Source organism: Camellia sinensis, chromosome 6, assembly GCF_055761805.1.
Source record: "Camellia sinensis isolate YWXY chromosome 6, ASM5576180v1, whole genome shotgun sequence".
Lineage (NCBI taxonomy): Eukaryota > Viridiplantae > Streptophyta > Magnoliopsida > Ericales > Theaceae > Camellia > Camellia sinensis.
The window spans coordinates 107,340,251-107,361,763 of NC_138966.1; the positions used below are offsets into that span (position 1 = coordinate 107,340,251).

At 40.4% G+C, this 21,513-nt stretch overlaps 2 protein-coding genes across 2 annotated transcripts; both read right to left on the minus strand.

The window, feature by feature from the left end:
* Positions 1-2,149: 2,149 nt before the first annotated feature.
* Positions 2,150-15,630, minus strand: LOC114279858 (putative oxidoreductase At4g09670). Its single transcript, XM_028222151.2, has 2 exons — positions 15,003-15,630; positions 2,150-2,984 (listed from the first exon to the last, which is right to left on the minus strand). Exons 1-2 carry the CDS (start codon positions 15,474-15,476, stop codon positions 2,364-2,366), a joined length of 1,095 nt encoding a protein of 364 aa, XP_028077952.2. The 5' UTR covers positions 15,477-15,630; the 3' UTR covers positions 2,150-2,363.
* On the minus strand, positions 5,820-8,794 carry LOC114269217 (uncharacterized). The gene has a single exon (XM_028210499.2). It carries the CDS (start codon positions 7,097-7,099, stop codon positions 6,365-6,367), a length of 735 nt encoding a protein of 244 aa, XP_028066300.2. The 5' UTR covers positions 7,100-8,794; the 3' UTR covers positions 5,820-6,364.
* Positions 15,631-21,513: the final 5,883 nt, after the last annotated feature.

Genomic DNA, 21,513 nt, shown 5'->3' on the forward strand with positions numbered 1-21,513 from the left:
TTGGTGGCTGCAGGTTTTGAATTAAACAGGTGCAAACCTGTTTGAACATGCATGAAACCTGTTTGGTTTTGAATTTAAACAGATTTGAATCTGTTGGGTTCACAATTCAAACAAATAACAAAAACGGGAAGGGCCCTGTTTGGGTGTACAGTAAAACCGGACAAGTTTATTTCCGGAATTAATTTGAATTCTGGATTTTATTTTACCAAAAAATAAAATAAAATTCAAATGTTTTTGACCCAAAAAGATAGGTATTGGGCTGAACAAGCCCAACCACGCACCAGTGCCCAAGTGGCGGGCGCGTGTGGTGATATTTAGATCTAATGGGTCTAGCCCATAACCTCCCTCTCTAAAACACTTGGGTACCCCTTAGGGCACACCCTAAGTTCCAATCCATGCCTTATAAATCCATTCAAAACTTCCCACCAAATCAATGTGGGACAAGCTTTATTCAAACCTTTAAGGATTTTCCACCAAAACCCCATTTCCATGGAGCACACTTTGGTTTCAATTTCCCATTCACTCAGTAATGGTTTTGAGCAACCAAATATACCACATGAATCACAACGCGGCATAGAACGCGTTACCACTTTGACCCGCGAAAATCGACGCACGGGGCCCACCTAAATAATAGACCAAAGTTAGGAAAAAATCTGTTATATACCCAAATTTTTCCAAACCATTTCCAACATCTTTAACTTCAAATAAATAATTTATTATTGACCGGAGGGTGAGTCTTTTAGATTGTAATCTAAAAAATAGAATTTAGAAAGAAAATCAGGAAATCATATTAAAAGTGACAGAATGACCAAACAATGGGAAATTTACTGCTGGTTTGGCAGGAACAACGAAGATTCGAAATACAACAGGAAGGATAGGATTATTCATTGGAGAAAAATATTATTCTGAGAAGGTCCATCAGGCGTAATTCTGCACTACCTTTCCCGTACATTTCAAGCTCTTACGGATTTGCTATATATATGTTTTCAATTAGCGGAAGTGATGCAGCCAAGCTTTTAAATTTTAAATTTTATTGTTTTAGAATTAATGTTTAATTAGTAATATTTTGATTTCATATTGAGTTGCCTAGAATTATTAGGTTTCCTGTGTAGTTCAATAATTAGGATCACTTTTGTCTACAAGACTTAATTAATTTCCTACTATTTGATATTCCTTCCCAATATTAAATGACGTTACTAGTAAAAGAGTACCAGTAATAAAATTCTCTTACATTGCATTAGGAATCCTTACGTTGAGTTTGGTTGATGGATTTGGGAAAAGATTTAGAAAAAAAAAAAGAAAAAAAGTGTACAAAATTAGGTGAAATGTAAGTATATTTTATTCACATTTTACCTACATTTTCCCTTTCTCTTTCCAAATCCCTTCTTAAATTCTCCAACCAAATACGCGTTAAAAGGGAAAATGATACAATTTTAAATATTGTTGACCAAATTATTAATTTTGTACTTTTAAATAGTATGATACAATTTTAAATATTATTGACCGAATTATTAATTTTGTACTTTTAAACAGTTGACATTCTTTCACGAATGTAATATTCCCATTGGAAAGTGAATTCCTACATAGTTTGATAATGTGATTCCTGCTGAAACAGAGGAATCACTTTCCTATCCATTATGTTTCAAATGCTGCTGGAATCATGAAGACCCGGAATCACATTCGCATTCTCTCTCAAGATTCCTGTCATCCAAAACTAGCCTAAGTTGTTAGGATTTCTATTATTATAAGGTTTTATGGCTAACAGTGTTCAGTCAATGATGAATAATAGAAAATTCATTTGAGAGTTTTTCCTACATTTTTCCCTATGGTAATTTTGAATTCTACAGAATTACAGAAGATTTGTATTAGTCTTGTTGCTATAGATTCTGCTCTTACACATTTCCGCTACATCAGTGAGCCTAAGCAGTTGGTTGCAAAGCTTATTAATATTTTTCTTGCAATTTTCTGTGTTCCTTGAAGATATTGAGGTTTCTTTTGCATTCAATTACCACAGATTCAAGCCACACATTTCCCCTGTCGTAAAGAAAATACTACCCATTTGGAAAGTGAACAGATTTATACAAAAAAAAATATGGGATCTTAAGCAACTTCACAATTTTTTCCCCAAGAGATCTAAGAAAATAGCAGATGACTGAAAATTATTTATTACATTCACAATCAAAGTTTGCAGTATCTCATGAAAATTAAGAAGTACAAATCCAGAAAACTGAACAGAGAATACAAGGACCTAAAAATAGATATTCAAGCTCACAAAAACAGAAGAAAAACAATCCAACTGAATGTGCAATAAACAGCATTCTAGTTCAAGAATAATACCAGACATGAGAAGTAGAGAGTCTAAATTAACTCACAACCTCAATGGGTTCGAAACCTTTCTCAATTGATGCCTTGACTGCATCCAGAACCAGTTGTGTCTTCCTACTGAATGTCGGCCACTTTTTCTCAGGACTTTGTCCATTTCCTTTTATACCCCCAACCAACCTCGAAAATTCCCTCACCATGCACGCTTCCTGAGGAAGATCGGTTGTGACAGTGTGCTCGCTAGGCTTTGGTACCCAACCCGTCACGAGTTCATTGAACCACGATTCTGTCGCCGTTGTAAATGAAGCCTTGTCCTCTTCAAAAGGAATAATAAAGTCCCGAAGATGCAAAGTTCCCTTTGTTCCAATAGCAGTTACATCCATGGTCAAATTTGATAGGAACGAGCAATGGAAGGTCGCTACTTTACCATCTTCCCAATGCAAAGAAGCACCACACGATAGAATTACTCCCACTTCATTCAAAACCGGACCGCGCAAAGCTACTACTGTTTTAGGCAGCTCAAAATCAGCAATCCAAAGGATCGAGCGGACACAGTACCACCCAGCATCACCAAGAGCACCAAGAGCATCGAGGTCTGGCTTCATGCGGATATCATTCTTGAGAAAATCTGGGTCGGCAGCAAATGTAAAGCAGCTGTTTATCTGTGGGATTTACAAGAGATCATTTTCTAGCAATATAAAAGGGAATAATTCTGGTACAACGAAACGCAATTTGTCAAGAATAAGGCACTCATGACTTCAATAAGGAGGCTGTGATGTCATCCTCACAAATCAAGGGAAAAGTAGATGAGTGTCAGGTAGAAGATAATTTTCCATGTAAACTATCAATTTCAGAAAATGATACAAGATACTGAACATGAACCAAGAAGACAGTACTAGACTCTCCATCTAAAATTATATGAACTCTATACCTTTTTTTTTTTTTTTTTTTTTTTTGACAATCAGTAGGAGTGGAATAGGGAAGGGAAACTGCATAGCGCAGCAGCACAACTTGAACTCAGGCATCACACCTAGTAAGGGAGCACTTTAACCACCAGGCCAACCCCTTGGTCCTATATGAACTATTACTTTACACTAATCTTTTCTTGTAATACAAGGGAACTATTCTCCAACTTCACAAAGCTATCTAGCTCCACCTTCCTAATTGCGAAGGGATTTATTCCCCAACTTTATAAAGCCATCAACCTCCATATGCATGAATATGCATGAGCACTGAATTTCATACTATCTTGCTATGGTAATTTACCCAATATTCATTATCATACGGGTTATGACCCCCACCCTACCAGCCATAGCTTGCCCCAATAACTGAAATAGAAAACAATATATATAAACATTTATTTTCTTCTTCTGGTACATGAATGATATAAATTACTAAACCACATTGGAATTATTGTTAGTTCCAAAGGTTCCTTCCATGTTCAGGTATTTGAAGCTGTAAATATCCAAATGAAAGCTAAATTGTGATATTTCTAATAAAATCGAGCTCCGTCTTTCTAGCACATTGCTAAGGAGGTCAAATAGAGCAGCTGAGTTCCTCATTAATTTGGTTCTGTGAAAAAAACTAGCAATAGATGATAACAGAGGTGTAGCTTTTCTGTTCTTTATTTTATTTTATTTTATTATATATATATATATATATTTTTTATTATTAATTAAAATTTTATATTAAAGAAGGTAGTGTGGGGGCAAACAAGAACTTCTACATCAACGCAAGCCTCCATGGACACTGACAAAACCATATAAGCTACAAAAAGCTAGCCTATCCAATACTCTAACCAACCTATCCAGTACTCTAACCAATATCCAAGGGCAACCAACATCACGTATCCCTCCTCTGCCTCCTACATGACAATCTTATTATCTCTAGCCTCATAATGGATGGTAATATTGATTGATTCTGATTGATTACAAGATTGTTTTATTACAATTCCTATACAATCTATATATAGAAGAAAATGTTGTAGTAGGTGTAGTGGAGGTGATAGTGGGTTAGGTGAAGTGGAGTGTGTGGTGAAGTGGAGGTAGGTGAAGTGGAGTGTGTAGTGGAGTAGGTGAAGGTAAAGATGGGAAATTCTAACAGCCCCCCGCAAACTCAAGGAGGAGAGAAACTAACCAACTTGAGTTTGGAGAGAGTAACAAAACAAGAAAATACATAAAAATAAAAAAGGATAGGAGACACTGTATGGTCGTGTCAGACCGTTGGTGAAGACACTGTATGGGGTGTCATAACGTTGTAGAGGACACTGTATGGTGGTGTCAGACCGATGTAGAAGACAGTTTATGGGGTCATGTCGGACCGTTGTAGAAGACAGTTTATGGGGTCATGTCGGACCGTTGTAGAAGACAATGTTGTGACAGTTTACGGAGTCTTGCTGGACCCTTGTAGAAACTAACCGGAATCAATGTCGGGACAGTTTACAGAGTCTTGTCGGACCCTTGTAGAAACTAACCGGAATCTATGTCGGGACAGTTTACAGAGTCTTGTCGGACCCATAAAGGAGCTAACCGGAATCAATGTCGGGACAGTTTACAGAGTCTTGTCGGACCCTTGAAAAAGCTAACCGGTATCAAATGTCGGGACAGTTTATAGAGTCTTGTCGGACCCTTGGAAAAGTGGCACCCTCAAAAGGTGTGCCCAATTTTGTCAAAAGGCGTGCCATCAAAAGGCGTGCCCAATTCATCAAAAGGTGTGCCGGACATGATGGCGAGGCACGTGGGCGCCTTGGCTTGCGTGCCCGTTTGTCGGCTGGTGGTAAGAGGCGCGCGATGCGCGTGGCTGCCTCGGCTATAAGACAGAGGCTGAGGCTGAGGCAGAGAAAACGGAGGCTGAGGCATACCATTCTGAAACCTCTGAAACCAACCTTCTCTGAAAAACTCTGCCTCTTCGGAGAGAGAAACTGTGGAACACTTTGTAGCCCAGAAAAATGGCTTCGTCTTCCCGCGGGCTGCTCACCCTCTTTCCCGACCTCAACGAGTCAACAGGAGAGAGAACTGGTGCGGTGGCACTGGAACCTCAACCAAGTGCCCCGGAGTTTGCTCCGTTGAATTTTCCGATGCGGTCGGTGGAGCAAAAATTGGCGGTGCTGTCAGATGTGGAGGCCAATCAGTATACTCTGAAGGCATGTGTGGAAAGCATGACGGCGGTCACAAATTTGTCGAACCGGCTACAGAGTAGAACAAATGAGGTGCAGCATGTAAACTCCCAGCTGGCTCTGCTCCAACGCATGTATAAGGATGCGCGAGCAGAGATAAGCGTGCTAAGGGCAGAAAACAAGGAGCTGAAGCGGAAGGCCACCGTGATGTTCCGTTTTGGAGGGCTGCCATATACGGCAGTGGAGGAGTATGGAGGAAATGTGCTCGGTGGCGTAGGAAATCCGGAGGCCGGACTGGCACGGGACACCCAAGATAAAAGTAAGAAGAAGAGACCTGCAGTAGAATAGAGAAGGGAAAAGAAAAATCCCACTGTGGGTGTGGTTGTTGTGTTTGTTTGTTTGTTTGTTTTTTTTTTTTTTTTTTTTTTTTTTTTTTTTTTTTTTTTTTTTTTTTTTTTGTGTGTGTAAAAATGGTGATCGGGGTGAGGCCCGATATGAATAAAATGAGTGTGCAGTTCGTCTTCTTCCTCCGTGTTTGTTTGTTTGTTTTTTTTGTTTTTGTTGTTTTTGTTGTTTTTTTTTTTTTTTTTTTTTTTTTTGTTTTAAGTAAATAAATAAATAAATAAAGAAAATAAAAGAAAAGAAAGAAAGTGGAGAATAAAGAAAAGAAAAGAAAGGGATGGGGGTGGCGCGTGTCTGTGTTAAAAAGAGGAGTAAAAGAAATAGAAAAAAAAAAAAAAATATAAGTGGGGAACATGCGTTGGTGGTGGGATATAGTGTTGATATTGGAGGGAGTCAGTTAGTGGGATGCAAAAGTGAAGAGTGGTTTAAAAATAAAAAAAAATATATAGGTATGGGCAAAAAGTGGTGGACGGTGGGTTGGAAAGTGATAATCTTCTTTTTATTTTTATTTTTATTTTATTTTGTTTATTGGTTGTCTGCTTCTAGTGGATCTGTCTTAGTGGCAGAGCCAAATCTGGCAAGCCTAGTTTTCTTCTTTGCCGCCCCAGCAACAGGCTCAGATTGCACAAGCCCGAACCACGCCGCGCTAGCCTTTCTCGTCGGCTCCTCTGTAGCCTTTCTCTTCTGCTCCTCTGATGTCTTAAATGCATCTGAACCATGCACTGTAGACTCAATCCCAAACCTTTGAACGCGAGAAGGACGCTTCTCGTCCTCGGAGAGCTGCACGGGTATACCGAAGCGCTCGGCTCGGCGGATCGTCCTCTGGATATTAGAAACAGCAGGATCCTCCTCGTCCTGCTTCTTGTTGTCGTCATTGCTGTCCTTCAGGGCCGTCGAATTCGCCGTGGCTTCGGTGACCGAGATCTTCGATTTGCCGCCGACTGTGGTAAGCGAGTTGGTATCGGAGGTGGGAGGGGTGTCTGAAGCAGAAGCCCTTGGATGCTTGTTGCCATGCTCTGGTGTCAGAAGTTCGGAGGCAGGTCTCTTTGGTCTCAGCTCTTTAGAACCTTCATACATATGTCTAAGAAGTATATTTTTGGCTTCTGAAGACATCACTTGATTAGGGGGTGGAAGGGTCCGATCATGAGTAGGATGATAAGTGACAGGCGTCATTTTCGAAGGGTTTGACGGATCAGAGGGTCGAAGTTGGCTGAAGTTGTGAGGGTCGAAGGAAGGCCAGTCACCGAGCAGAGAACCCATTAATGGGAAGCTGTAAATTCGATCGAAGAAGCGAGAGACAGCGAGAGAATTATTGGTGGTCCACGGTGGTTCACAGCGTCTGTGTGTGTGATGGCCGAGAAGAGGACTGGTGTGTGTCTGTCTTTCTCCCTGAATTTCAATACAGAGAGAGAGTTGAAGATGCAGCGGAGTGAAGGTATGTGTAGAGATCCGGCGGGCGGCCAAGGCGAGACTGCCGCCCGCCGGTCAAGCAGAATTATTTGATTCTAAACCTGCTCTGATACCATGTAAAATAAACTGATGTAATATTGATTGATTCTGATTGATTACAAGATTGTTTTATTACAATTCCTATACAATCTATATATAGAAGAAAATGTGGTAGTAGGTGTAGTGGAGGTGATAGTGGGTTAGGTGAAGTGGAGTGTGTGGTGAAGTGGAGGTAGGTGAAGTGGAGTGTGTAGTGGAGTAGGTGAAGGTAAAGATGGGAAATTCTAACAGCTAACAATTTTTTTTTAACTCCCTTCCACATCTAGCTTTGATTCCCTCACTCCTTGCAGACTTACCATTCATCTGTGGCCTCTTTTTTGCTTTAATAGCCATTAGCAACTTCAATGCATCATTATCAAATCCTCACAAGGGAGCCCAAGAAATTGAAAACTTATAAATATGCCCACTAATGTTCTCTTTACACCCACATGTATCAGTATATTTCCATATGATACAAGGCATACAAATGCATGAGCAATTATCTTGATGCCTTTAGAAGCTCTCTAAGATATTTGCCAAGTCCTTTAAAACTTTTCACCACCCACCTAATGCCTCGGTCCCTTCCTCAACTGACATCGTTCCCCCTTTACACACCATATCTGAATTAGTGAGATACTACCACTGGTTTGAAAGCTTCCTTTCACCCTGCCCTCCTTGAATCTCATCCCTTCTCTATTTGAATCACTAACACCTACGGCCTTCTCCTTCACTGCCTTCGGCTCAAATCTACTCCCTCTCCTCTTCTCCCTTTAGGTATAAAATAGCTAAAGGAAGATCCATCCCTCTTTCAGACTCCATCTTCTTTAATGGCCTAGTAGAAAGCTTCTTCCCTTCGAGGAGAAGAGGATGGCAAATCCTCGTTTTAGATGGTGGCCACGACTGCTAGCAGAAGAGAACAGATTTTCGTGCCAGAATCTGATTCTGCTGGTGGTTGGGAGGGAGTTGCATTGGTCATGGAGGGTTTTGCCTTTGGGGATGGATGGGCCAGAACGAAGAACAACCAACCAAGGGTGGAGGTAGTAGGGAGGCCACCGAAGGTGATTGCGCCAGTTCATCGGGATGCGGATGTGGGGGATGTGGTGGTTCAAGTAGGTTCTGAAGGGGGGTGGTTTCGGAAGGTGGATAGAGCGGTAGTGGGGAGGGTGGGGGTTTTGGGGGAAAAAGGTTTCAATACGTTGGTGGTCGCAAATTGGGTGCTTCAATGGTGGAAACCGTCGGGAAAAGTGGAGGTTTATGGAATTGGAGGGCAATTTTACCTCTTTGTCTTCAGATCACGGCGTGAGGCTGAGAGTGTGATACGACGGCAGTGGACGATAGCTGGGCGCGATATGGTTCTTAGCTGGTGGTCGCTGGATTCGCTGTGTGAGGATGGCGGGGCACCAGTTTCGATATCCAATAACTGGGTACAGATTTTGGGCCTTCCAATCCACCTTCGAAGTCCTGAGTTGTTTCGCGAGATTGGCAACAGATGTGGTGGTTTTGTAGCGATCGATGAGTCGGTGGAGATGCTGGGGTGTGTTCCGTTGAAGGTGCGTAGCCAGGCCAGTGGGTATCCGTCGCAGATTTCAATCTGATGGGGTTCACGGTGTTATACGCTGCCTATCTAGTCGGAAACTGGGCCAGTGGTGGTTGCTGTGCCGGCGTTAGGTGGTTCTACAATTACAGATCGGCCGGTTTTGAAAGGCGTGAATCACGGACGGAAGGCGTGGCAAGGATTTCGAAGGACAGCTCAGTTGCAGAGATTGAGGGAGCGGAGGGGATCACGTTTGAATCCTCAGAGACTTGGGAAATTTAGGGTTGTGGGTCAATGGAGGCCTAGGCCCACGGGATTTGGGAAATTTAGGGCTGGGGGTCAATGGAGGCAGCCACAGGCCCAACAGGAGATGGGTCATCAGGAAATGGGCCTTTTGGACCGGCAGACATTCAATCAAGCCCAATCTGAGGCCTTTACCGAGGGTGAGGCTATTGGGCTTCATGGTATGTTCAATGGGTGTGGCTTGGGTGAGTCTTTTGTGGACCGTGTTTTTTACCCTAGTTTGGGCCCATCTTCTAAGGAACCACCTGGGCAGCTTACGGGTCAAGTAGAGGATCCACCGGTGGCACGGGTTTTTGAGTTACTCCGTCGGAGTGTGGGTTCACCTTCATCAGAGGGGTCCTTGCTGGCGAGGAAGGACCGACGGCAGTCGCCGATGTGTTCCCCACGCAGTCGCCGTTGGCGACTGGGCCTTCGCAGCGTCAGCCCAAGTTCAATTCAGAAGAGGGCAGGGATGAGGCGCGACCATATGCTGAAACTAGTCAGATGCTGGTTCCGAGGTCTGAAGGTTGCGAATAGGAAGGCGCCGGTTTGGGCTGTCACGTCGACCTTAGTCTGGACTGTTCACGGTAAGAGTTTGCCTTTGGTTCTTCACCCAATGGAAATGAAGACTATGGACTCTACGGCTGTCGGGGTTGGGACCGCCACCGAGAATTTTGCAGGTGATGCAATTCCTGATCCGAGTCAGGTGTCTGCTTGGGTGTTGTCCCAGATTCAGGAGATTAGCTCTTTGCTTGGGGTTTCATTTGTTGGGCATAAGGCTGAAGCAATGAGACTGTTTTCTACCATTGAGGCATCATGGAGGGGGAGTGATCCAGGTGGGAAACAGTTGCAGGTGGTTGGGCATCAGGGAAAGGGTGCTCGAGAGTTGCGAAATTTGCAGTGTTCTATTAATTATGATAGGCCACCAGAAGGTGGTAGGGTTGTTAGGAAGGAGCGGGTTAACCAATCATTATTGCCATGCGGTTGAAAATCTTGACTTGGAATGTGCGTGGTCTTAATGATAGAGGGAAAAGGGTGACGGTCAGGGCGATTTTGAGGAAGGCGAAAGCGGATGTTGTATGTTTTCAGGAGACCAAAATGGATTACATAGACCAGGCGGTGGTTATGGAGGTGTGGGGGAGAGGGGGCGGTAGATAGATTGGTCATACTTGCTGTCTGTTGGGGTGGCTGGGGGCATTTTAGTGTGTTGGTATCAAAGAGTGGTTGATAAAGAGGAGGAAGAGGTGGGTAGTTTTTCTCTATCATGTTTGTTTCGCTGTATTGGAGATGATTTCCGTTGGGTGTTCACAAGAGTTTATGGGCTGGTGAGAGGGGCAGAGCGGTCTTTATTTTTGGACGAAATACAGAATATTGCTTTCCGGTGGTCAGCGCCATGGTGTGTAGGGGGGATTTTAATATGGTGCGTTGTTCGGAGGAGAAGTTGGGTTTGCGCCCAGCAGTGGGTGCTATACGAGATTTTTCTTCGTTGATTGATGATCTGGAGTTGATTGATCTCCCGATGCAGGGAGGTAGCTTCACTTGGTCGGGTGGTCGGGTATTTTCGCGTATTGACCGGTTTTTGATTTCAGGAGATTGGGAAAAGCATTTCTCCCGAGTGGTTCAACAAAGATTGGAGCGTCCTGTCTCGGATCATTGGCCGGGTACTGTTGGATAGTGGTGGGATTCGGAGTGGACCGGTGCCATTTAGATTTGAAAATATGTGGGCACAATCTGCAGGTTTTGTGGATATAGTTCGGTCGTGGTGTGAAGGCTATGATGTCATGGGAGATCCTAGTTACAAATTGGCTCAGAAATTAAAACTTTTAAAAGCCGACTTGTGAAGGTGGAATAAGGAGGTGTTTGGCCAGTTAGATACTCAAAAAGCTAATCTTTTGGTTGTATTGCAAGAGTTAGATGCAAAGGAAGTGGCGGGTAGCTTGACTACTGAGGAGTTGGCGGTCCGTGAGGGGCTGAGACAGGAGTATGGTCAGGTGGCTCATATGGAGGAGATTAGTTACCGCCAACGGTCGCGATGTTTGTGGTTGAAAGATGGAGATCGGAATACAAAATATTTTCACCATATGGCGAATGCTCATCGTCGGGTTAATCAAGTTGGGAAGTTGTGGGTTAATGGGGTGTTGTTATCGTCAGAGGAGGAGGTGAGAGAGGGCATAGTGGGCTTTTACCAGCATTTGTTTCAGGGGAAGGATGGGACTTGGAGGCCAAGTTTGGATGGTGTTTAGTTTGATGCTATTTCAGAGGCGGACAGGCAAATGCTGGAGCGGCCTTTTTCCAAGGAGGAGGTTTTCGAGGCTCTTTAGAAAATGTCTGGGGATAAGGCGCCAGGCTCGGATGGTTTTACTATGCTTTTCTTCCAACAGTGTTGGGAAGTGGTCAAGACAGATGTCTTAGCCTTGTTTGCTCAGTTTTATCAGTCCGAGCAGTTTGAAAGGAGTCTTAATGCAACTTTTGTAGCGTTAATTCCTAAGAAGGGTGGGGCGGCAGATATAAAAGATTTCCGACCCATTAGCCTGTTGGAGAGTGTGTACAAACTTCTGGCGAAAGTTTTGGCTAACAGGTTGAGCGGTGTCTTGGAGGGGCTGGTGTCTAAGTCCCAGAATGCCTTTGTGGGGGGGGAGGGGGGGGGCATCAAATTTTGGATGCTGTGTTGGTAGCAAATGAGAGTGTTGGCACGCGAATTCGGCAAGGGTGTGCTGGTCTTATTTGTGAGTTAGATATTGAGAAGGCATATGTTAATGTGAATTGGCGGTTTTTGATGTATATGTTAGAGCGAATGGGGTTTAGGGAACGGTGGAGGCAGTGGATTCAGTTTTGTATATCGACAGTTAGGATGTCTGTCCTAGTGAATGGGATGCCAGCAGGATTTTTCCCGACTCATAGGGGTTTACGGCAGGTTGACCCTTTGTCTCCTTTATTGTTTATTTTAATTATAGAGGCTTTCGAGCGCTTGTTATCTACTGCAGTTCGGAGGGGTCTTTTGAAGGGTTTTGAGGTGGGTATGGAGCGGACTACTATATTAGTGGTGTCTCACTTGTTTTATGAGGATGATGCTCTTATTTTTTGTGGCGCGGAGGAGAGTCAGGTTGGTTATTTAAAGTGTGTTCTTCTCTATTTTGAGGCGGTCTCGGGACTTCGGGTGAATTTGGGGAGATCAGAGTTGATTTCGGTTGGGTCCGTGCCACGTATTTCTATATTGGCTGCAATTTTGGGTTGTAAGATAGTCGCCTTACCCACAACTTATTTGGGGTTACCTTTGGGAGCTTCTTTTAAGGCTCCAAGGGTGTGGAATGAGGTGGTGGACAGGGTGCACGTTGTTTGGCAGGGTGGAAGCTGCAATATCTTTCGAAAGGGGGCCGCGTTACACTGATCAAGAGTGTCCTCTCGAGTATCCCGACTTATTTCATGTCAGTACATGTTATTCCTATGTCTGTTGCTCGAAGGTTGGAAAAGTTACAGAGGAATTTCTTATGGGAAAAAGGGTCAGAATCCTTCCATTATCATCTCGTAGCCTGGGAGCAAATCTGTTCTCCTAAGGAGATGGGGGGTTTGGGGATCCGGAGTTTGATTTCATTTAATTTGGCTCTTTTGGGGAAGTGGTTATGGCAGTTTGGGGTAGAGGGGGAGCGGTTGTGGACGAAGGTGGTCGGGGCTAAATATGGTTTGGGATGGGGGGATTGGAGTACGGAGGAGGTTACCCATTCACATGGTCACAGTTTATGGAAAGGAATTTGGTTGGGACGGAAGGAGTTTTGGAAGAATGTGAGTTTTTTGGTTGAGGAGGGGACCCGGGTTCGGTTTTGGAGGGATAGGTGGGGTGTGGAGCTGCCATTGGCGGTGATGTTTCCGTTGCTTTTTCGGATTGCCACTGACCGAGAGGCGACGGTGGATTCTTATGCCCAGATGCAAGGCCAGGTAGTTGTGTGGAATGTTGTTCTACATCGACAAGTGCAGGATTGGGAGATAGGGCAAGTGCTGGGTCTGTTGGGTTTTTTGTATGGGCTTCGGTTTAGAGGGGCTGGAGAGGATTTTATGAGGTGGGATTGTCCGAAGTCTAAAAGGGTGTTTTCTGTATCCTCTTTTTACCATAAGCTGACAAGGAGGGTTGGAGTGCCTTTCCCTTGGAAGAGTGTTTGGGTGGTGGGTTGTCCGTCTAAAGTTGCTTTCTTTGTGTGGACAGCTGCATTAGGCCGTATTCTGACGATTGATAATTTGAGTCAGCGTGGGCATATTTTGGTCAATTTGTGTTGCATGTGTTATGGAGCTGCGGAGTCAGTAGATCATTTGCTTATTTGCTGTCCGGTTGCTTCATGTCTTTGGATGTCTATAGTAGCTCTCTTTGGTTTGGATTGGGTTCAGCCAGGGACTGTAAGGGCTGTGTTACAAAGCTGGGTTGGGAGGAGGGTTGGGAAGAGAAGGCGGAGAGCTTGGAACTTGGCTGGCCATTGTCTTATGTGGCTACTGTGATTGGAACGTAATCGGCGGGTATTTTTGAGGGAGATGCGTTCGGTGGTTTGGTTGGAGAGGCGTTTGCTCCTCGTGGTGCATAGTTGGTTAACGCTGACTGTGGACCCGGCCGTTTTGTCTTTTGTTGAATTTGTAGAGGACTTGTCTTCATAGTTCTTTTGCTTGCTTTATTCATGTTTTGTGTAGTTCCTCGTGGTGCATAGTTGGTTTAGCTTTTGTATTCTTTACATCGCCTTGATGCCTTTTAATAAAGTTGGTTATTTATCCAAAAAAAAAAAAGCTTCTTCCCTGTCTTAATCACAAAATTTGATAAAGATGAACACCTATTCTTGCAAACAACATCTACCTCCTATGCTCTACTATCTTCTTATACCACTAAAGCCAATCGAAGGCTTGATTGCCCTAATATCTCAGACTCCGCACTGGAATCTTCAATCTACCTCCTAATATCATCATGATTGGTCTCAAAGAGGTGTGGAAAATGTTTAGTGAACCTGTTGTTGCCTCCTCCCTAGGACCTACTGACAATTCTACAGAACTCCATCTTCATCACAGATGTCTTCCTGTCAATCAATTGCCACCTTTATATGTCAATCTAAAAAAGTATGAAGAAAAAATAATAATATGAATGTTTGGACATGTGTCCAGCGCGCCAAGAAGTGTCCTATGAGTGCAGTGTTCGACACGGGAACATGCCACATTCTTACACTCCGTTTGTTTGCAAGGAAAATATTTTTCTATGTTTGGTGGTGGTGGTGGTGGTGGAACAAAGATGGAGGCGGAGGTGGTGGCAGTGGCATGGTGTTGGGGTGACGGCAGTGGTGATGGTAGCGGTGGCCGTGGTAATGGCGGTGTGGTGACATGTAAAATTTTAGTTAGATAAACTTTTTCTAGCTTTCAAAAATTCCACCTAAGTTTGTTTTCTATTGGCTATGGAAATTTTTTTCATTAATTTTCATTTTTCATCAACATCAAAAAAATACAATGTTTGTGTTTTACCTACCACCCTTTGGTTTCGTTGGCCATGAAATTTTTTTGAAAAATTGAAATTAATTTGATAAAAACAAATATAAAAAGATTTTCAAATATTTTTGCTCTGAAAAAGATAAAATTATATAAAAGTGGTAATTTTTTAAATTTATTTTACAAATTTAATTTTTAGTTTTTTTTTAAAAAAAAAAAATCTTAAAAAAGATTTTTAAGAATCCAACCAAACATTTCCGACAAAATTTTGAGCAACTTAGGGAATTCCATATTATTTTTTCCCCAAAATAACAATAACGAGTTAATTTCAACGAAACTAAACATCGAATCAAACAAATTTCTCAATCAATCCCTATATATGAAGAAATAAACTAATGAATCAAAATTTACCGTTTTGAGTTGTCCAAAACGCTGCGAATCAGATAGAAATTCCTTCATCTTAGCAGTCCTGGGATTATGCATCCACATAGTAGCGTCCATGAACTGAACTCCATTAGCTTCGCAGGCCTTGAGAATCTGATCGAATTCCGAGACATTGAGAGCGACGGGCTTCTCGAGGAGGAGGTGCTTCTTCTTCTCCGCCGCCAACACCGCCCACCGGATGTGCAGGCTGGTGGGGAGGGGGACGTAGACGGCGTCCACGTCGGGGTCGTCGAGGACGGCGTCGTAGCTGCCGTAGATCTTGGCGGAGGGAGGGAAGCCATTTGCGGCGGCGAATTGCGAGGCTTTGTCGATGGAGCGGCTGCCGATGGCGTAGAGGGTGGCGTTGGGGGCCAGAATGATGGCCCTTGACACCTTGCGTGCGATGTCGGCGCACCCTATGATTCCGAATTGGATTGGATTTTGGATTGGATTCATGGCCATTGTTGATGATGGAGAGTGTGACCTGTGGTGGAGTCTCTGTAAGTGTAGTGTGAGAGAGTAGTGTTCTGAAAATGACAATTGAGGGGAAGTGTAAAAGATATTGGTCCAAACACCGTCTGGAGATTATAGATGATGCGTTAACATATTATAAATTGAAAATTGCTCAGTACTCCCACTAATTATGTGGCAGTGGGTCTGGTTATTAATGATGTGATATTTTAGTTTTAGAGTTGTATTTTTTTTTTTTTAATGCATTAGTGTCATTAATGGTGATGTTTTTAATGGGATGAATTATTGTTGTTATAAATTATAATAAATGATGCCTTAACATATTATAAATTATAATTTTAAATATATTATAAATTATAATAGATGATGCGTTAACATATTATAAATTATAATTTTAAATATAAGCTGTGGATTTGTTTGTTATAATTTTTTGTCTTCGTTAATTTTATTTAATTTATTAATTTATTAAAATTAATATTTATGTTCTAATTTATATTAATATTGTGATTTCATTGCATATTATTTTTTACATATTTATTTTATTTATTTATGTCTGTATTTCTTTTCTTTATTATTATTATTATTAATTGTGATTTTTGTTCATCAATTAGCATAAAAATTATCAATTTGTTCATCAATTATTAAAATTAGTATCAATTATTAATTATTATTATTATTAATTTGTTCATCAATTATTAAAATTAGTATTAATTTGTTCATCAATTATTTTTATTATTCATATTATTATTCTTCTTTTATTATTATTCATTTTAATTATTTTTGTTCATTACATATATTCATTAAAATTATTAGTATCAATTAGTATTAATTATTTTATATATATTTTTTTATATTGATGTTGGGTACAGGCCAAAGATGGAGTGTCGTCGCCGGAGATGACCTAGTCATCGTTGAAACAATGCCGGAGATGCGCGAGCCAAAACCCGTCGTCGTCGATGACCTAGCTCCCTTCTCCTTCCCCTAATACCCTAGACCTTATGGTCTACCAAAACCCTAGCCTGGTTCTCCGACTAGATCGTGAAGAGAGAGAGAGAGATATCTCGTTGATGCGATGGCAGTGGTTCTCCGATCACGACGTTAAGGTTTCAGATCGTGACGTTATGGTTTTAGACCACGACGTTAGGGTTTCAGACCGCACGAACCAAAGAGAGAGAGATCGTGAAGAGAGAGAAACAGAACCAAAAATCTCCTGCCGTCGCTGGAAATTATATTTTTTGTTTTGGGCTAGCGTGATTGGGTTTGGGTCTGGACTCATATTTTTTCCCTCCAAAATTATATTTCTTGTTATTGATTTGTCATGGGTTGGGTATTCAATTTGGCCTGATAGGCTTAGGTGATCAATTTTGAATGTTATTTTTGTGAGAGTAGGTTTCTATTTCAATTTGTGTCTATTATAGTTGTCATTAGCAAAAAAAAATAAAAATTAGTTAGCTTTTTAGAATTGCGACTTTTTTAGCTTAAGAGTAAAAAGTTTGTTGGGGTTCACTTTTTTTACTTTTATGAGAGAAAAAGTAAAATAATTGTAGTTTTGATGTGACATTTTATCTTATTGACTTTTTAAACTATTTTGTCTTTTAGTTAGGGGTGTAAATGGTTCGGTTCGATCAGTGTTAAGAGTATATTTAGTACCGAACCAATCCTTTTGATTTTTATGATTGAGAAAACGATACAGACCATATGCTACGATTTGATTTTATTGGTTTCCATTTCAGTTTGATGTAAAAGACAAATTTATATGAAATTTTAAAAGGTTTTATAATAGATTATAGAATTTTACATTGAAATAAATGAGGAAAATATATGAAAATTGCTCTATAAATGCGTAGCTTGCTTTTTGTGCTCCTTTCGGATACGATTAACCCTACAGTTCAGACTCCCGTGGTTCTGAATCTGATTTCACAATTGCAATGTGAAATAGACAAACACAAATGAGTCCAAATCCGACAAATCTTTTGGAAAATCGATTTGAATAAAAAATGTCAAAAATAGACTGATTTGCCAGATTACAGAGTTGCCACCTAAATAGTTTTAGAAAATTTAGAAAACCCATGACTCGTGCCAAAGGCCATTAGTCCGTCATTACCAAAGTGTCTCAGTTCAGGAACTTAGGTATGAGAAGAGAAGGTAATTAATTGAACACTCCGCTCACCTGATCAAAGATCAGCCTCTACTAATCATGATATAATTCTTATTCACATTATATACTCTTGTTCTGATTATTAGGCTAATCTTTACTAGGTGATGCACACAAGTATAGACCAATTCACAAAATTTGGAACGCATTGATTTTATGTTTGTTTTGAAAAAGTATTTTGAATACATGTCACTTGAAAAAGCAAACTCGTATTTTCATTTAATCAAATTATTCCAACTTAAGTAAAAAGGCTTTCATCTACGCATTCAAACAAGTATATCACTTAAGCACTTAGCCTCATGGAATATACTTGATATGGCAATACAAACATAAAATGTAACATACTAAAGCAATAAACACTTACCTAGTACTCCAAGGCAAGTCAAAAAAGAAATAAAATGGTTAGAAAAAAATTCATGCTCCTAAACAATATAATATGACTAATGCGACGCACACATTATGTAGATAACAAGTTCGGCTACTAGCATGGCATATGAACCACTTCAAAGTATGCTATAAATCACGTATTTGAACAAAGAATTTGAAATTAACATTGGTTAGAATGATGAGCCGAACCCTTATGCGTGCAAAACAAATGGATGCAAGTCATAGAAAATGCTAAGTAAATATGATGCTACCATTATAAACGGGTAAATAAAAAGGAGAAAAAAAATAGGGGTTGGAAGACATACACACTTATTACAATTGTGCCCTCATGCAAGAGGGTCCGAATGAATGTCCAAGTGTCTGAAATAAACTAACTATTACAAATCCGAATAGACAATAAAGGAATAACTATTTTATTACAACAATAATAAATAAAGAATGAACAAAGATCCCACGCGCGCCGACGAAGACAATCCTCAGAAATTGCTTTGTCTGTCTGTTTTGTTTCACCCTCAGCCACTACCCTCTGTTTCTGCCAAAGAACTCTGTTTACCACACATTGGAGCCCGGCCAGTTCCTAATGAGGCCCGGCCGAGTCCAAACAAGGCTGGTCGTGCCCTAATTTCTTGCAAAAATATAATTGTGTGCTCTGGGGTGAAAACAATACAGACAGAGCAACTTTAAGTCATGTTTGTCCATTTTGCTCTCCGCTATCATGAAACTTAAGAGAAGAGTGAATTCAATTCCGAACCCATCAATGATCGCAAGTTAATTACGTGATGGTTTCGAATACGATTTGGACATAAATTTATGGATGGAATGAAAGGTGACCACCCCTCCTTCTTATCATGAATTTAGCTCAAAGAGAGAGATAGACATGCCTCATGTTTCATAAACAAAATATCATGAAGTAACATATGATGACTCTTGACGCGATGGACTCGACATAACGTCCAGCCGAATCCAACCAATTTTATTACTCTTTTTTATGTCGATTTAGTCGATTTTAAAATAATTTTATTAATCCTTTTTGACTTACCTTTCCATTACTTAATCATTTTGTCCAAAGTGATAGTTAAGTCCACTAAATGAGAAGAAATTTCAAATGAGAAGTGATCCTTAACATGAAAGAGAGGCTATGCCTTGACGATGAACCTCCGAAGAGATTAAGCCATTGAGCATAGGGTCTCTTTCTCATGCCTCGAATAATAATCAATCGCTTGAAACAACTCTCAAACAAAGAAAAACAAGAAAGGAGGGAAGGTGCAAAAATAAGTATGCGAGATTGATTATTACCAAAAATAGAACTCTTTACATAGAAATTAAATAAATAAAGCTATCAACTCGAATGACTCGGTGTCTAAGGCCTAAACAACCGAAGCCATGCGGACGTACAACACAACAAGCAAAGTATTCAAAGCATAAGCTATTTAAATAAATTAAAACATCACTTAAACAGCCCCCAACATGCAAAAAACAATAGGTAAAATGATGTTAAAAGAGCACAAAACAAAGCCAAAAGCAAGGAGGCACAAAGCTAGTAAGTAAGACTAAGGAGAGGTGGCGAACCCCTCCACTTTTTGGACTTCTAAACCATTTTTTTTAGCCCTTTAAAACTCTAAAATTTAGTATATAAAGACAAGAAAAATAAAGGAAAAGAATAGAAGAAGATATAAGAAGAAGGTGCAAAATTATACCTTTTGAAAAGAGAGGTAAACTCTTAGTTAACAAACTTGATTCCAACACCCTAAAGTTTCTGAAATTAGCTTTGAAAATTCAACAAAAAGCTTCAAGAACAAGTGACAATGGTGTATGCATTGTGTATGTATAGCTAAAAAGTGATATGAAGTCAAGGAAACTTTTGGAAGGAAAATGGACGTTCTTAGCTCTCAAAAACTTTCAAAGCCTTTGGAAATATTTCGTAACCGTCTAGGTTTTGAAAATATGTTGTGATATCTCTACAAAAAGGCTTCAAATCCAAGCTTTAATGGTGTATGGAGGGTGAAAGTTGATTTGGAGAACAAAAGAAGATTAAAGGTTCAAGGAGGTTCAAGGATAACTCATTAATATCTAAGCCTCTTGGAAGGTTTTTCTAACCTTAAAATCTGAAGTGGGAAGTCCTATTTTAGAGTTTGAGCCAATTTGGTTGAAAATATCCACAAACAAAGCCAGCTGTCCAATTCCCGCCAGCTGTTCTGTTTGGCGCTAATGAGACCCGGTTGAGCCTAAAAATGAAAATTCAGGTCTAAAAAGGGACTCTAGAGAAGTTTTCATTGAAACCCGTCTGGGTCTAAACAAACCCGGTCAGGTCCAAAAATCTACACTTTAGGCTCGACTTCAAATGGGCATATATCCCTCATTCGGACTCGATTTTAGGTGATTCTCTAGTCTAAATTGAAGCCCCGAAATTCTAATTTCCAATGGTGGTGGCCTTATATCTAAATTCTAAGTGGTCAGAGAGATATGCCTAATTTAGTGAAGGCTACTCATTTCTTTCTTAACAATTTGATGCCTAACATTTTCTTAAACTAGTTTTCTTCCATCCCCGCTATTTCCTCCAACTCCAAACCTATAAATAAGATGTTTTTAAATATTTTTCAAAGATTTCACCTCCCTTCCATTTATTTCCACTTTGTCCTTACTCAGTTTACCGAAAAGTGTAATATTTTAGTCGAAATATGAGCCTCAGAACATCGTAGAAACATTTGAAAAAATATTTTGAAAAAGAGAGTTTTAAGGTCTAAATGGTTTGGACAAAATGGGGTGTAAGGTTTGGGATTAGAGCTTGAATCCAAATATTATTCGCTGAGAATTCAAAAGATTGTATAGTGTAACTTTTATCATCGGGTGTTTGGAATAAAAGGACAGTCAAAAATAGGGTGTCTACAATATGTTTTTCTCACTAATTTTTATCACAAAAGTGTATTATATTAGTTACTTCTCATATAATGTTCAAGAAATTATAATAAAAAAATATTTAAAATATAATATTCGGTCAGTTTAGTTTACATCAGTATAAAAAGTTTCAAAACCGAAATAGACTGTATGTTATGAAAAACAGACCGAAAACTAAAATTTTGGTCGATTTCGATCGGTCGGCTCAGTTTTATTGATTTTTCTTGCATCCCTACTTTTAGTGATTAATTTAGTCTCAACCTAACCCACATAGCCAAACGAAACCATAGTTATTTTAATTGAGGTTATAATTATCATTAAAAAATATATCAATAAGCAGGGGTTGGGTAGCTTTAAATGTACAAAAAAAAAAATTAAATTGAGCACCCTATTACTTTGAACACTCCAATTGAAAAATTTTATTTTTATTTATTCTTTTTTACACCCCAAATAATACCCATTATGCCCTTAAAATCTTAAAAATCCTAGAAATTTACTAGAAACTTATGTTTTTTTTTTACACCCCATTAGTCTCATAGTTATAATAGAGGCACAAACTCACCTTCACGGTAGAGTAATTCCGTCATCTCC